The 15,536-nt window shown below is 39.0% G+C and overlaps 1 protein-coding gene across 3 annotated transcripts in view; it reads right to left on the bottom strand.

The window, feature by feature from the left end:
* Positions 1–1,177: 1,177 nt before the first annotated feature.
* Positions 1,178–15,536, bottom strand: part of LOC122077749 (zinc finger protein 385B-like) — a 29,300-nt gene continuing 14,941 nt past the window's right edge. Inside the window, exons 2-4 of one of the 3 annotated variants that reach the window (XM_042643600.1) lie at positions 13,560–13,877; positions 2,544–3,159; positions 1,178–1,559 (exon numbers count right to left, since the gene is read on the bottom strand). In XM_042643600.1, the coding sequence (XP_042499534.1) occupies positions 2,560–3,159; positions 13,560–13,877 (918 nt within the window). In that variant the 3' untranslated portion in view covers positions 1,178–1,559; positions 2,544–2,559. Of the gene's footprint in view, positions 1,560–1,850; positions 3,160–13,559; positions 13,878–15,536 lie in introns of those variants that run through there. The other 2 variants (XM_042643601.1, XM_042643599.1) reach the window with 2 other exon arrangements.

The raw sequence follows: 15,536 nt of genomic DNA, 5'->3' as shown, positions 1-15,536 counted from the left end.
CATATAGTACTAAAGTAGGATTATTTGCATAAATTAAAGGTATGTTCCAGCTTAATTTTCAATTCTCATTCTCTTATATAGTTCTACTAGACTTTTTAGTATAAAGGTCTTGGTTCAGTAATCTATAGGTTACTTACCATTGTGGATGCCTCTGTATGGAGCTGTGAGTGATTTGTTGGTCTCGTGTCATTATTTGTGCATCTTATGTTAAATGTTGTTAGATACTTTCATATTTTAGGCTCAATTCTCAGTAGTTTACTAAGAAACTTGGGGCTGTTTTGAATCTATAAAAAAATTCTCTCACTCTGTTTTGTATCAAGAATCAAGATACCATTTGGTTTATAAAAGAATGCATTCTTAATATTTCCAAATTATAGGGATCCCAAATCCCTTTTCATTTTTTTCTTCAAGATTTTTTTTAATCCATATCGTATATGCATTGGTGAAAGGAAAGTGTAAAATAATATTCAATGATTTTTTTTATTTGCAGGGGGGCATTTATTTCCTTGTTAATTCGTGAGGAGATCGATCTAAGATATAGTACTGAACTAGGATTGTTCTCTCAACGTAAGAGAACACATGAAACTTTGATTTAATATTAGTCATTTCTGTTCCCACGTGCATTTGCACGTGTATTTCTTACTAGTATATATATATATATATATATATATATTGGATCATTTTACCCTTATACTAGTGGATCAACGTCACATCAATCAGGATCGGAGATTGAACAATTGTCTTTGAGCGTGAATTTATCTTCTTATCATGCTTGGGCCTACCCTCCTTATTTGGAGATGGTTTATTGGTGCCTTCCTTGGGAGGGTAGGTCTTAGACGTCTAGCAACGAGCTTGGGCCTACCCTCCTTATTTGGAGATGGTTTATTGGTGCCTTCCTTGGTAGGGTAGGTCTTAGACGTCTTGCCGTTGCAGTTCTTGTGCAACTCAACCTTGAAGGTCATCCATGAAGTTGAATAGGAGTTTCATCGCTCATGTTCGGTACCTTGATGGACCTTGAATATCAAGGTAGAGAATTTCTTTACATAGTCCCGAATATAACTTGTTTGCTTGAGCCTTTTGAGACTCTTCCTAACCAATAAGCAGCATGCCAATACCACTCCGATCCAACTTCTAAAACCATGGTTTCTACCCAAAAAATAAATAATTTTTAAAACTATGGTGCAAACCGTACCCATTCAGCTGCATAGTTTGGTAAATCCCTCCACCCTCTCCTTATGAAAATATAAAATCTGTAGTGTACACAATAGAGGATTCACATGTGTGAATCAATAACAAACATCTACCCAAAAGAAAATCAACAAACAGATGGTAGGACTTCGTACCAAAAGGAAAAATATAATAGATATATATACATATATATATATATATATAGTAGGAGTACTTAATAGGGAGGGAGGGATGGATCATCAGAATCGAGAGAGTGAGTAGGATATACAAGGAAGGAACAAACTTCATCTTCAATTTCCTCCCAGGTCCCCGGTCCACGCCCGACAAATATCAATAATTCCCCCTGATTGTTGGGTTGCCCGTCGGTCAATCTGCAGCATAAATCGGCCATTATTTTAATAAGTATATTTGGTTATATTAAACATAACAAATGAGAGAATGTTCTCCTTGGGGAGCGCAGCTTCCACCAGCACCCTGACAGACTCTGGCGGAGACTGCATTTTCCGACGGAAAACATTATTCCCTTTCAGTTTTCATTTTCCCCCTTCTAAAATCTCTGATTTTTAGAATTTTTTATTCAATAAACTTGAGATCTTGGTTCAAGAATTAAGTTTCACTGACGTTTTTGTTATTTTACTGACTAAAAAACAGAATGAAAAGAATGGTAAAAATGAAGATCAAATATTAATAGTGAGAAATTCAGAAAATGATAGCAAGAATTAACTGGAATTAAGATCAGATCAGGATATGAATTGAGCTGTTCAAAAAAAGATTCCAAGAATTTGCAGAAATCCATAAACCATCATGTCCTATCCCCCTTTCCACTTTCCAGTTTCAACTTTCTTCCCTTCTAATTCCTCAGAGCTCGATTGGATTGGGACTTGGTATCTCTTCCAACCATATCAACACATAAACATCACTCCACTCCACTCTAAGGCCTTCAACAAGCAGTCCCTGAATAATATGGGAAATCCACAACGTATATCCATATCCATATATCCACATCCATCCACATATCTACATCCGTTGAAGTCGGTAGACCCACAGTTTCACTGTTGGATTGCAAGATTGTTTCATCTTTGGGGGCCCTTAGCAGAAGAGATATGGTGCACTGACTGAATCAAATATACCAGAGCTGCTGCACTTTTTCTTGTATGAAAATGGAGGTTCATACTTCATTACGACCAACTAGTAGAGAGAGACTTGGGTGGGTGACATTATCTTTCACCAAAAGAGCCCCAAATTAATGCTCTAACAAGTCAACCTAAAACAAAGGTCCCCCAAAATAAACAAAGAAGAGCTATAAACTGATGATAATAATGATAATGAAATTGATATATTTCCCTTCTTTTTACCAGGGCAATTTGTCTTCTAAGCAGCAAAAACCACCCCAGGACCAGGAGGATTGGCAGTTCCAGCTGCTGCTGCTGCTTCTGCCTGTTTCTCCACCATATTAACATGCTTTTGCCCTGCCAGATGGTAAGCAAAGACTGTCTGGCTATTAACCACCACATTGCATACTGTGCACACACTCACTGCATCAGCTGCCACCCCACCTTCCATCAGTTTCCTCCTCTTTGTTTCTAGAACGTCCCCAGGCCCCAAAGAAGGGGCTCCCTTCTTTTTACTCTCTTGCACACGAACAGCCTTGCCCTTGTCAGCTGCTGGGTTTTCTTTTGGCCCAATCATGGGATCCTTTGCTGTTAGGGCACTGGCTTGTGCCTTTGATTCTTCCAGTTTCTCCAGGTTCTTCTTGTGTTTTTTTCCCAATTTGTGATTGTCCAAGACATCCTTGCTGTTACAGTCAATCTTGCAGATTTCACACCAGGCAGACTGCACAATTTTGGTTTTCTTTACACCCTCCCTCCAGTTGCCATTCACAGCAGGGCAATGAGTCTTTGGCTTGATCCAACCAAGGAGATTGGGATATGCTGCAAGCAACGTCTGTGCCCCGTTCAGTCTAAAGGTAGCCTGCATAGTGTTACCAGCAAAGGAGGACTTCAGTAAAGCCACAAACCTAGCCACCCGAAGGTCGATAAACACAATTGAAGTGAAATTCAATTCCACCCAAAAATACAAAGCAGAAAACTGACAAAGTCCAGGTTCAAGAGACAGTTACTTCATAATGAAGCTGATCAATATGTAAGGGGGAAACAGTTAGAAATCCACAGCCATAAGATTCCAATGACATTGCTATACAAATTATGAACGGCAATACATCTCTGTTATTGCACAAACTCAGACATGTTCTCAGAAACTAAGACTGCTTAGAAGTTCGATATAATTGAGAAGGAAGTCAATAATCCAGAAAGGCAAGTATAGACTGGTAATAGAACCCAAGAATTCCATTAATTGATCAATAAAAATGGAAAAGAAATACCAATTGTATTTCAAGGAATTTTTTTTTTTTCCCATCTGCAATAGCTTAACAAAAATACCACTAACTCATCCTCTAAGAAGACAATATAGGAAGAAAGATAAAGATGATGATGTCAGCAAGGACTCCGTTTGCGATTAACACACTTAAACTAGAAGAGCTGAGAACCTACTTTGCATCTCAGTCAAGTCACCAACCCAATGTATTCACACCTTTTGTTCACCACCATTTGTTAGGAAGGCCAACTCAATTTGAAGATAAAATTTAATAGGTAATTTTTTTTTTGCAGAAGCACGTAAAATTATCAAACAAAATGCAAAACCAGCATAATCTAGCTCGGCAGCATCAGGAACAGTTCCAAGGCAAGCAGGAAATACTCCAAGGCGATGAACATATTGATGGAAGAACAGTTTATGCATCTGCTGCTTATGCTGCAGACAAAGCACACTTCCGCTACAAGGTTAGTCATATAGAAAACCTCTAGCATCTTCATAGACAACTCTCTTTTTCTCTTCCATTTGTTTGCAATGTTCTGATCACAGGCCAGGACTGTCAATCAAACAGATTTATAAGAAGCCTTCATTCTACATCTAACATAGATTGATATCCCAAGGCAGATCTGTATCTTGAGCATTTAAAACTCCATGAGATATGGGAAAGTCCCACTTCCTTAAGAATCTACAACACCAATATGTCCTGTAAACATCCATAGATCCAACATAACCAAAGGCCAGAGAGAGGAAGCCCACAACCCCAGCCCTCAGAAACCGGCCTCGCAGGAAGAAATTTCAGAATGATCTCTGTAATTACTTATCTAGGGGGCTTAAATGAAAAGTTGATAAAGATGTGTGACAACACTACTTCACGGAAATATTTTTATAACATTCCTTGTTAATGTTCATAGAATATCTCCATTTTCAGCCATTAGTTTGGAGAACAAGGCCATCTCTATAATGTGAAAGAGTTCGTAAATCATTGCTAATGATAGGATTAAATGATGTTACTGGTAAATACATGAAAATCTCCATGGGCAAGCCTACTAAATACCATGGAATTGATTGTTGTTGCCAAGGCTACAAAATCAATATAGATAAACAGAGGGTTCAAAATGCTGCCTTAAATGCAACTTGAGCCAAAGTTCATATTGTGGCAGAAGATTCACATTTCACAAGAGGTAGATTTAAGCAAATGAATCTCCGTTCACTAGATGATCACCCCACTAGCTGGTATATAGAATTAATACTTGTATTAGCAAAAAGAAATGGCTCAAAAAATATTTAATGTGAGCCAATTTCCCAAACACTTTGGATGAAAGAACTTGATGTGTCTGAGATATTAATTACTGGATGCTCCTAATAATGCTTCTAAGATGTTATACAATTTTCTTCAGGACAACTTGTTTGGGATAACTATCACCCAAGACAATTAACAAATTGTGATTCCCTACAACAACAACCATTTAAAGACTCAACGGTGTCAAATGATTGCACCAGTTGGGGCTATGGAAGTTGTATTAGGACTGAATTGACCAGCACAAGCTAGAAATCAAGGGCCATAGTAAGGAAGTTCAACTGCTGCAACAGGAAGCATAATAAAGAAAAAAAGAAAGAAAGTAAATTGGTATTAGACGTGAGATGTGTCTTAGTCAAGTATAATATTATAATGTCTAGTGATTTTTCTGCACAAACTACACAACTGCAAACACTACATCAAATTCGAGGTAATGTCATCATAGTGAAATTAAAGTTCAGTAGGAATTTGTTCACTCCGATAGCCTTCTTACCCTCCTTCCCCTTGCTGTGCTCATTTTTCTTCTCATACATGGCTACCTTAAACCCATCAGACTTCCCTCCTCTAGCCTATTCCTCCCCTCTACTGTGGAATGGGTCACAATTCAAACCCCCAACACCTTGCTTTCGCCCAATGGGCTTAACCAATCTGATCCTTAGCAATCCTCCACCACCATGCATAGCTCCAGTGACCAATCCTTACCCACCACGCAAGCCTCCACCATCATACAAAACTCCACCACCATACAAAACCCAAACCCTCCACAACCATTCAAACCAAGGCCATTAGAACCACCCCGACCATGGAAACCATCATCCAGCCAAACAACCCACCACACCACCCTCTATCCCTCCTCTCCAGGGAATCCCTGAGCCACCCAAAACATGGTCTGGTCTTTTCCTTGGCTCTTCATTTAAAGAAAAAGAATTCAAGCTCAAGTTCGTTCCTCCTACCTACCTCAAAGGCAAGCCTATTGCTTTTTTGCCCTCCAAAACAATAGTCAAGCTCTGCTAGCTAGTCAACTGCTGCTATAGGGTTCTTCCTCGGCAACGACCCCCTTTTTATGGCTATGAAGGCATCCCTCTCTCGCCAATGGAAGCACTGCAGAGATCTAAAATTCCATATGCTCAATAACGGAGTTTTTATTTTCACATTCAAAACCGTGGAAGATATGCACTTCACCATTGACAGAGGTCCCTGGTTTGTACTTCGAAGACCCTTAATTCTTCAACCTTAGACACCATCAGTCCAGATTCAACCTGATATTCATCGGTCTTTGCCATTGTGAGTTACCTTCCCTAAACTCCCACTGCACTTGTGGTCAGAAAAAGGGCTGAGCATCATTGGAAGTCTTATTGGGAAACCCCCATACTCTGATGTCTGAACAAAAGCAATGGATCACCTCTCTTACGCAAGAATTCTCATCGACGTTCCAGCAGATTTCAGCTTTAATCTGTTAATCTCCATCCTCCCAGAAAATGGGGTGATCTTTAAGCAAGATGTTCATTTCGAATGGCTACCACCGAGATGTCTATGTTGTAATTGCTTCGGGCATATTGATCAGGAATGTCCAAATTCTCTAATGAAAAATCAATCTATCAAAAAGATGGAATCTATCTCTAAAGCTCCAAGTGAAGAGACCTTGTTAGTGACAGTGCTGCTCTCAAATCCAATGAAGATGATACAACTTCTCTTGTAAGTCTAGACAAGATTGATGTAAACTTAGCCCAGGGAATTTTAGATACATCTCTTACATCAAGAAATTCATTTGGCCAAGGAAATGTTGACCAGCCTATCCAGGTGGCCGGAACTCTATTGTTGTCCGCAAGAGACCTCCATGACAGTCCTCCACAGCTAGCAGAAAATCACCCTGCCTGTTCTACGTATAACTGCCCCTTGATTCATGCTCCTTCCAGGTTTGTTACCAAAAATGCGTTTTCTTTATTGGCAGATTTGGATCCCTTGATTTTAGGGATGGAACCACCTCTTTCGAATTTAAATTTAAACCATTCCATCGAATTTAAATTTAAACCATTCCTTAACATTTACTAATCCCTCCTCCTTGTCCAACGTTTCCACCCATTTGCAATCCCTACTTTCTAGAAATTAACCCCTACTCAACCTCCTCTTGAGCTGGACCAGTCCTTATCTATCTCCTTGAATCAAGGGCTTGACCGGACCATGACCAATTCAAATAAATAGCACTTTATTCCCATTAGTTTGGAACCTCACTTTTTAGCTAACATGCATATCATCACCCAACCATCCATTGCAGCACAATACTTGCCTATTTCTACTCCCAATCAAGCCCATCCCAACCCTTGTCCTACTCACAGTCACTACCCAATCCCACTTAGAGAACAAAACTCAACCGATCCTATCTCATCCTTATCCTCCTCTCCCAAAACTTACCAAACTAAAGCTAACCACCCATTCCACGAACAATTCTCACCAAAACCAAACCCACACTAACCCATCCCACCCAAACCAATCCCACCATAACCTAACCCACCAGAACCAATCTCAACTAGACCAAACCTACAATATCCATCCCAACCTGAACCAAACTCAACTAGACCAAACCTACAATACCCCTCCCCACCCGAACCAAACTCAACCTACCCCTACCCACACAAATCCAGACCTCTCCCCTCTCTCATCCCCCTACCTCTAGACCGGAGCTCCCCTCTACCACCTCTGCTTTGCATGGGCCATTGCTATGCTCCATCCTCCCCCACTCCCCTCCTCCTTCAATCCCTTGTGACCCCCACTCCCCCTATCCCTATTCCCCCTACTTTTCCTTCCCGAGCAACAACTTCCTGCCCTGGATCCCCCTATTGCTGATTCTTCCCTCTCCCAACCCCCTTCAACGATGATTGGGAAGGCTCCGTAATACCCCTCCCTCTTTTGGACACTCGAGTGAGACAATTTCCCCTTCTATCAAGGCTAATGCCCATTCCACACAGGTAAGGAACCCTCCCAGCATGTAAAGGTAAAAATGTAGTAGCCCTCTCAAATGGTAAAGGCCTTGGTGCTAAAAAGAAAAAGGACACCCACTAACTTTTTTCCTATACTAGGATTTGGGCTTTCTCTTTTATGTTTTTAGGTAATGCAATCGATCTTATGTTGGCATATAAGAAGATTGAATGATCCTTCAAAAGAGGAAAAAGTTCAGAATTGTCCGTGGCTCCAACGTTTCTGCATCTGCATTGTTTTGGAAACGAAGATAGAGGATAATGCTATTGCAATTAGCTCTTCCACTGCACCATCATGGGACTTTCAGAATAACTACTTTTATCATCAAAATGGTCACATTTGGTGTTTATGGAACACAGGTAAAATTTCTGTTACATTGTTTTGACTTCAGATCAATTCATGCACTTTAGAATTGTTGTTTGCAAGCAAATCGATCTTTTCATCTCACTGCGATGTATGCCTCAAATTCCATGGTTGATAGAATTAATCTTTGATCATCTCTGTTAGTCATTTCTAATCAAGTAAGGAATAATAATTGGTGTATTGCAGGCGATTTTAATACCGTGCTTGCTGCCCATGAAAAAGTTGGGGGTTTTGTTAATGACAATGCTGTAATGACTTTACCTCTTGTATTAGTTCCATTAATGTAACTGACCTAAGGTGGTATTGTTTTGAGTTTACTTGGACTAATAGAAGACTTGCTGGTTCTAGGACTTCTTGTAAATTAGATCGTGTGTTTGTTAATGAAAGTTGGCTTTCTGGTTTCCCAAGTTCCTAGGTTTCTTTTGAACCCCAGGGTATTTCTGATCATAGCCCGGCTGTAATCACAATTGCTCCATATATCTCATTCAGTCCAAAGCCTTTTAAATTCTTTGACATGTGGCCTCCCATAATGATTTCTTGGATCTTGTGAATCAAGCTTGGAGCTCCCCATTTAAGGATAAATCCTGCCCTCTTACAATTTTTGCTCAAAAGCTGAAATATGTCAAGCTTGCCTTGAAATCCTCAAACAAGAGCACTTTTGGTAACATCTCTCAAGGGGTTGAAGATTGTAGGGCTTTCCTTTCTGATGCCCAAACTAGACTTCAAGCTGACCCTCATAATTTGTCCTAAGCTGAGAAGGAGAAAGAATTGTCCTCTAGATTAGGCTCCCTTCTTCGTCAAGAAGAGGTTTTGTAAGAAAAAACCCAGGATCAAATGGTTGACTCTTGGTGAGTCAAATGCTGCATTTTTCATAAATCTATTAGGACTAGACATAGTCATAATTCAATTCAATGTCTAAGAAATTATAAGGGTGATCTTTCTTCTAACTCGAATGAGATTAAATCAGCTTTTGTCAATCATTTCTCCAATCTTTTCAACCCTTCCATTCTCCCTCCACTTGCTCGAATTTCTGAGATTTTGCAGTTTTCAAAGGCCCCTCCTGACTATAGAAGAGTGCTATCCTCAATCCCATTTGATGAAGAGATTCTCTTGGCTATCAAATCCAATAAACCTGAGAAATCCCCTAGTCCTGATGGGTTCAGTTTTGGTTTCTTTTTAACTACTTGGGTCATGGTAAAGGATGATCTGGTTTCTTTTACCTCCCCAAAAGATTTATGGGATTAACCAGACTTTTCATTGCCTTGTCCCCAAACTTGCGGGGGTTGATCATGTTTCCTCTTTTTTTCCCATCTCTCTTGCAAACTTTCTTTATAAGTTTATTGCAAATAGGCTTAAGACAGTTATTAATGATCTTATGAGATATAATCAGGCTACATTCATTCCAGGGATAAACATTTCCGACAACATCTTGTTGTGCCATGAAATCATCAGATGCTTCGATAGGAAAAACCAACACCCTTTTGTTCTCCTCAAGCTGGATATCCCCGAGACTTTTGACTCCATTAGATGAGAATATATTCATCAGATCCTTAAGAGAACGGATTTGCCCCCAAATTTCATTCATTGGAATCATTGTTTCATTTCCTCTCCTCGTTTTTCCGTCTTTGTTAATGGGTCTCCTCATGGTTACTTCAATTCAAAATTTGGTACCCATCAGGGTTGCCCCATATCCCCATTGCTTTTCTCTATTGCGATGGAAGGTCTCTCCAAAATCCTCTCAATCAAAACTGAGAAAAATTCCATTCACCCCATCTCTAAGGGTAAGGCTTTGAAGATCTCCCATCTCTCCTTTGTCGATGATCTCAAGATTTTTGAGAAAGCAAACCTTTAATCTATAATCAGCATATTTGAAGCCCTTAATCCAATAAAGTTTTTATCTTTCTTTGGAGGAGTCTTGGAGCCCTTTGAAGACTCAATTAAGGGGCATCTTAGGCTTCCCTGAAGGTCATCTTCTTGTTACCTATTTGAGCTTGCCTTTGATCTCTTCCAAGCTTTCTGCCCATCACTGTTCCCCCATTCTTGATAGGCTTCGTAAGAGACTCTAACTTTGGAAGAGCAAATTATTCTCCTTTGCAGGTCACTTAGAACTAATTAGATCTGTTATGCAAACCACACATATCTACTGGTCAGGGATTTTCGGCCTTCCAACTGCTATCTCTTCCAAAATTGAATCTCTTACGTCATCTTTTCTTTGGTAGGGTTGTGAAAGCACTCATTTTCTTCATCCTTTTAGTTGGGAAAGGTATATCTTCCCAAAATGAGGGGGTCTTGGTTTCCGTGAGTTACGGATGCTAATATTGTTGGTATTATAAACTCATCAGGAATAAAAAAAAATAATAAGAAAAGAAAATTGATGATGGTTCTAATACTTATCTTTGGCTTGATAATTAACACACTTATGGGGTTCTAATTGCCAAATATGGGGATAAAATTAGATATGATATGGGATCTCATAGCAAAGGTGTCATTAGAGATAATGGTGTTTGGGACCCTGGACCCGGTATTTCTAATGCTCTAATTGAGATGTGGAACAAATTACCGAGTATCCGGCTGAGACCTTGAGGGAGTGGGGATGTTGTCCAATGGATGGCAAACTCCTCATGTTGCTTTACTCAAGATTCTGCCTGGAACCTGATTCGTTGTATTAATGTGATTGTTCCATGGTATAGAATTGTTTGGTTCTCCTTTGCGATTCCAAGACATTCTTTTACAACTTGGAGAACAATGACCAACTATCTTCCTATCTAGGACTTTCTTAGGCATAGAAATATTTCTATCACTAATGTTGCTTATGTTGGAATTCCTTTCACAGCCTTAAGCATTTGTTCTTTGAATGTCCTTTCTCAAAATCGATTTGGGGAAGTATTGCCCGGAAGCTCTCGTCAGCTCCCAGAATTATTCTTCCATTTGAATGAGAATGAAGATGGATCTTGAGTTGTCTTTAATGGTACAACTTCATGCCACTCTCTTGGAAAGTTGGCTTTGGTGCAGCATTATATCACATTTGGTGGGAAAGAAACAGAAGTAGATGGGCATCCACATCGTGGACTCTAGAAAAAATTCGGGACGCTATCACTTTTGAGGTGAGAAATAAAATTCTTCACAATTGTGCTGATTGCCTTGATACAAGCAAAAATAAATATTTGACATCATCTTGGGACCTTCTGTTATTCTCGCCCCCTCCTTAATTTTGATGAATCATCTCTTTCCATGTTTTGGATCCCCTTTCCCCCTTTTTGTTGTATCATCTGATCGGGTTACAATTATACATGATATTGTTGTTTAATTATTTATTTTTATTTTTAATTATTTATTTTTATTTTTAATTATTTATTTTTATTCGATGCCATCATTTAATTGATTCAGTTTTGCTATTTTATTGTTTTGCAAGGTTTCAAGTGTAGAATCGGTTTTTCCACGAAAAATTAAAAAAGAAGGAAAGAGAGACGATTTTTCTCTCTCTCCTTCTACTTTCTCTTACCCTTCTCCTCTTTTCCTACTTTCTCTCGTCCTTCTCTCTCTCCTTGTCCAAATGAGAACAGGATCCTAATCTCTCCTAATCTCTCTCACTTTCCTATATCGTCCCACACATCCCACGTAATACATCTATTCTCTCCTATTTTCTCCCTTCTCCCTTACAATCTCTCCCATCTCATGGTTCTCTCTCACCCACCGAATACCTCTCTCTCCTCCTTGATCTCATCTCACGCCCCCTTGCTTCTCTTCCCTAGACCAAATCTCTCTCACTCATGGTTCTTCCTTATTTTTCCTCCCTCTCCTAGAATTTCTCCCTCTTTTGCTCCCTTCTCATGGTCTCTCTCTTTGTCCTAATCAGCCCCTAACTTCTCTCTTTCTCTCATGTTTCTCTCTCCCCTGTAATTCCTCTCTCCCAATTATCTCTCTTATCTACATGGTTTCCCCATACCCACAATTTTTATCTCTCACTCACAACTCCATCTCCTCCCACAACTCCCACTCACGCCATCTCTCTTTTGGTCTTTCACACATTCCTTATTTAAGGAGTGCTTCTCCATTGTTTGTGGGCTGGTTTTTTCTCCCTTTTTCACGGTTATCCCTTCTTCTAGACGGATTTCCCTGGACAGCATTGCATAGAGATCATTGCCATCGACCAAGATTCCATCACCACCATCACATCGTGCCGCAATACCTCTGAATCCCTTCACCTGTGTTCGAGACTCCATGGAAGAACAACATCGTTGCTTCCCTTTGCTGATTCACACCATGAGCGGCTAAGTTCCCTTTGTCTTTAAGTGTAGATGAACCATACATTATTGTTATTTAATTTTTGGTTTAAGCATACTTAATTGTTTGATGTTGAGGCTCCATCCCTTTGTGGATGATTTCAATTGAGTTATTTAGTTTAGAGAATGTACTTCTATGATTCATATTTTCTACTCAAACAATAGTTTTTATCGAAATTTCAGTTGTATCGATGATAGTCTTTAACTAACCAAACTAAGCATGCTAAGCGTATGCGAAAGACGATAGTGCTCAGCAAGATAGGTTATACCTAAAATGAACCAGAATTATCATTTTGTGGTTGCATTAGACTTTTAATTTTAATGAACCGGAGTATGCGCCAAAGTTAAATAATCATGTCAATGGGGGTTCGAAACCTAAAGGCTGTTCTTCTCATAAATTCTCACTTTTGTTAATTAGTCGTTAATTTAGTCTTAACTTTGCAATTTGATTTTCAAAATAACATTCACACCAATTTCAGTAAACTTAAAGTCTTTGAGTTCTCTATGGCTTCGACCCCTTTCTTATCATTATTTCATAGTTTAGTTAGGGTTTTATTTTGATTTGTTCAAGACAACGATCATCATCAGTTTGGATTTGTCTTGTTTCTGTCCTCCCCTCCCCCCCCCACCCACCTCCCTCTATTTTTGGGTTTCCTAGCTTGTTCCTTCCTAGGGATGGCTTGTTTAGTCCCTCGCCTGTTGGGCTGGCTTTTGGTGGGTAGGGCCTTTGCTTAGCCAGTTTAGGCTTTGTTTGTTGTATTTGATTTTCATTTGCTTTAATATATTTTTCATTCACCCAAAAAAAAAATTCAGTAGATGGTGATGGAAAAATGACGGCATCAGAAAATGACAACATATGATTAAATTCGCCAAATATAGCTATGCACAAGATAGGGCTGCAGGAGCCAGATCAAGACGACATTGACGGTCTTAATGAAGTTCCCTGTTGAAAGATCTATGACGCATACTAAGGAAAATTGTAAAAAAACATTTTAACAACTGATTTTTAATTTAATTAGAATTAAACTACACAAGAGCTGCAAACACTACATTATCATTTTCCCACCTACATGATTGCCTACCTCATATGGCATATTTCCAATCTCAGATGTCCCTGGATTGCTCTGCATTATTGTAGTGGTGGGGAAATTAAAGTCAATCCTTGACTCTTCTTGTTTCTTCAGATTACTCTTGTGCTTCTTTCCCAAAATATGTTGATAATAGACATCTTTGGAATTACATTCTATCTTGCAAACCTCACAACAAATGGCCTGCATAACATTTGGTTTTGTTAGGAATATCTTTGTGGGATCATTTGCAGAAGGATGATTCCAGTTGTTCCAGACCATGGGAGTCAAACTTGTGGGCACCTCTGGCTCCTTGTTCAGAGATTTTATGGCCTTCAGTAGAATCACAAGTGATTAATTATGGAACAACCAAAGAAAATACAACATAAACACAAAGTCACCAAACCAAATTTTGTAAGTGAGAGGATAAAAGAGTAAGGCTAGTACATGCAACACATACACAATTAAATAAATAATTGGGGGGAGGGGAGGGGGGGGGGGGGGGGGGGGGGGGGGGGGGGCACACATGCAAATAAACAATTATACATTTAGACACCTGGGACTAGAAAAGCGCATGGAAGCATTGTATTGTATAAATGCATTAATGCTGGCAATGATGTATCATAATCAACTAGATATGTGCATAATGTCTAAACATAGGTCTGTCAATGAGCCAATCCTAAAGCCTGGGTAGTTCACCAAACAAGCCTGGCCTGAGCTGGAAGTTGGGTTAGCTTCGGACTGTGGGTGTATAAAGGCCCCTAAATTTTGGATAAAATGAATCAAAATTAAAATTGGACAGAAAATTAGAAAGCTGAGAAAACTGCAGATTCATAAACCTAGGCAATGCTATGCAAAGCTTCCCTCAACTCCAGAACGAAGCTTCCATCAACTCCACAAGGCATGCGGAAAAAAAGCAAGGTCCACACATTTATGCCACCAGGCAGTAATGGGGTCTAGTGATGTGCACACACAGAATAGATATGAATGCATGTTGCTGATTATTTACAACAACAACATCCAAAACCTTATCCCAACTTAATGGGGTTGGCTACATGGAGATTCCAAGCAAGGACTATGATAAGGTACCGGCTGTCTATTTGACGTACCATATGGATCGGTCAAACCAATGCGTCCTACATGCATTAATTTATGAAAGGAGGAATGAGATAATGAATTCTTGAAAGCCCCGCTGAGCACAAAAACATAAGATATCAAAAGTCTGCAAAATAAGAAAATCTCTTTACATTTTTATATCTACCTATATTTCGATCCATGACCATAGTTTTTAAGGCGGTAAAGTGACGAAGGCGTTTGAGGGTCTTTCAGAGTGCCTTAGCGATAAGGCGGGCATAAAGTGTCGCCTTATTAACTAAAGTGTTCCTGTGTAATTCTTTTATAAAACCAATCTATTTAGTTCAAATCCTAGTTGAATCCTATTACTCATATGCTAAATAAAAATTAAAGGTTCATATTCATACCAATGTAAGATATGCATCAAGAAAACAAATCAATAAAGTGAATAAACTAAATTCATCTTCATCAATCATCAATCATCAATCGTCAATCATCATAACATATTAACATATAATATAAATACATAATTATGAAACAAAATTATAAATATAAAGAAAAGAAGACATAAAATATACAAGTATTTATTATACTTATCTCTATGATGCCAGATCAAAGTGTGTGTGTGTGTGTGTGTGTGTGTGTGTTTTAAAGGGAGTAGAGGCTGGCCGCTATCATTAACTATTTCTAGTCTAAATATAACCAATTAGGCACTTCTTATCTTCTTGAAAAGTGAAAACAATACTTAAGCAAAATTGCAAAAAGCCTATTATAAGCTAGAAGCCTGAATACAATTATTATCACTAAAAGTCTAAAGCAAAATTAAAAATAAAGAAGGAAGAAGAAGGGAGAAACAGTAACTCGTAAGACTCACAAAAAAAAAACTGTTAAAGACTTGAGAGTCGTTACATGAGAGTT

This window comes from Macadamia integrifolia, chromosome 5, assembly GCF_013358625.1.
Source record: "Macadamia integrifolia cultivar HAES 741 chromosome 5, SCU_Mint_v3, whole genome shotgun sequence".
NCBI lineage: Eukaryota > Viridiplantae > Streptophyta > Magnoliopsida > Proteales > Proteaceae > Macadamia > Macadamia integrifolia.
The sequence above is the reverse complement of the archived record's forward strand: the minus strand, read 5'-3'. Positions and strand labels throughout refer to the sequence as shown.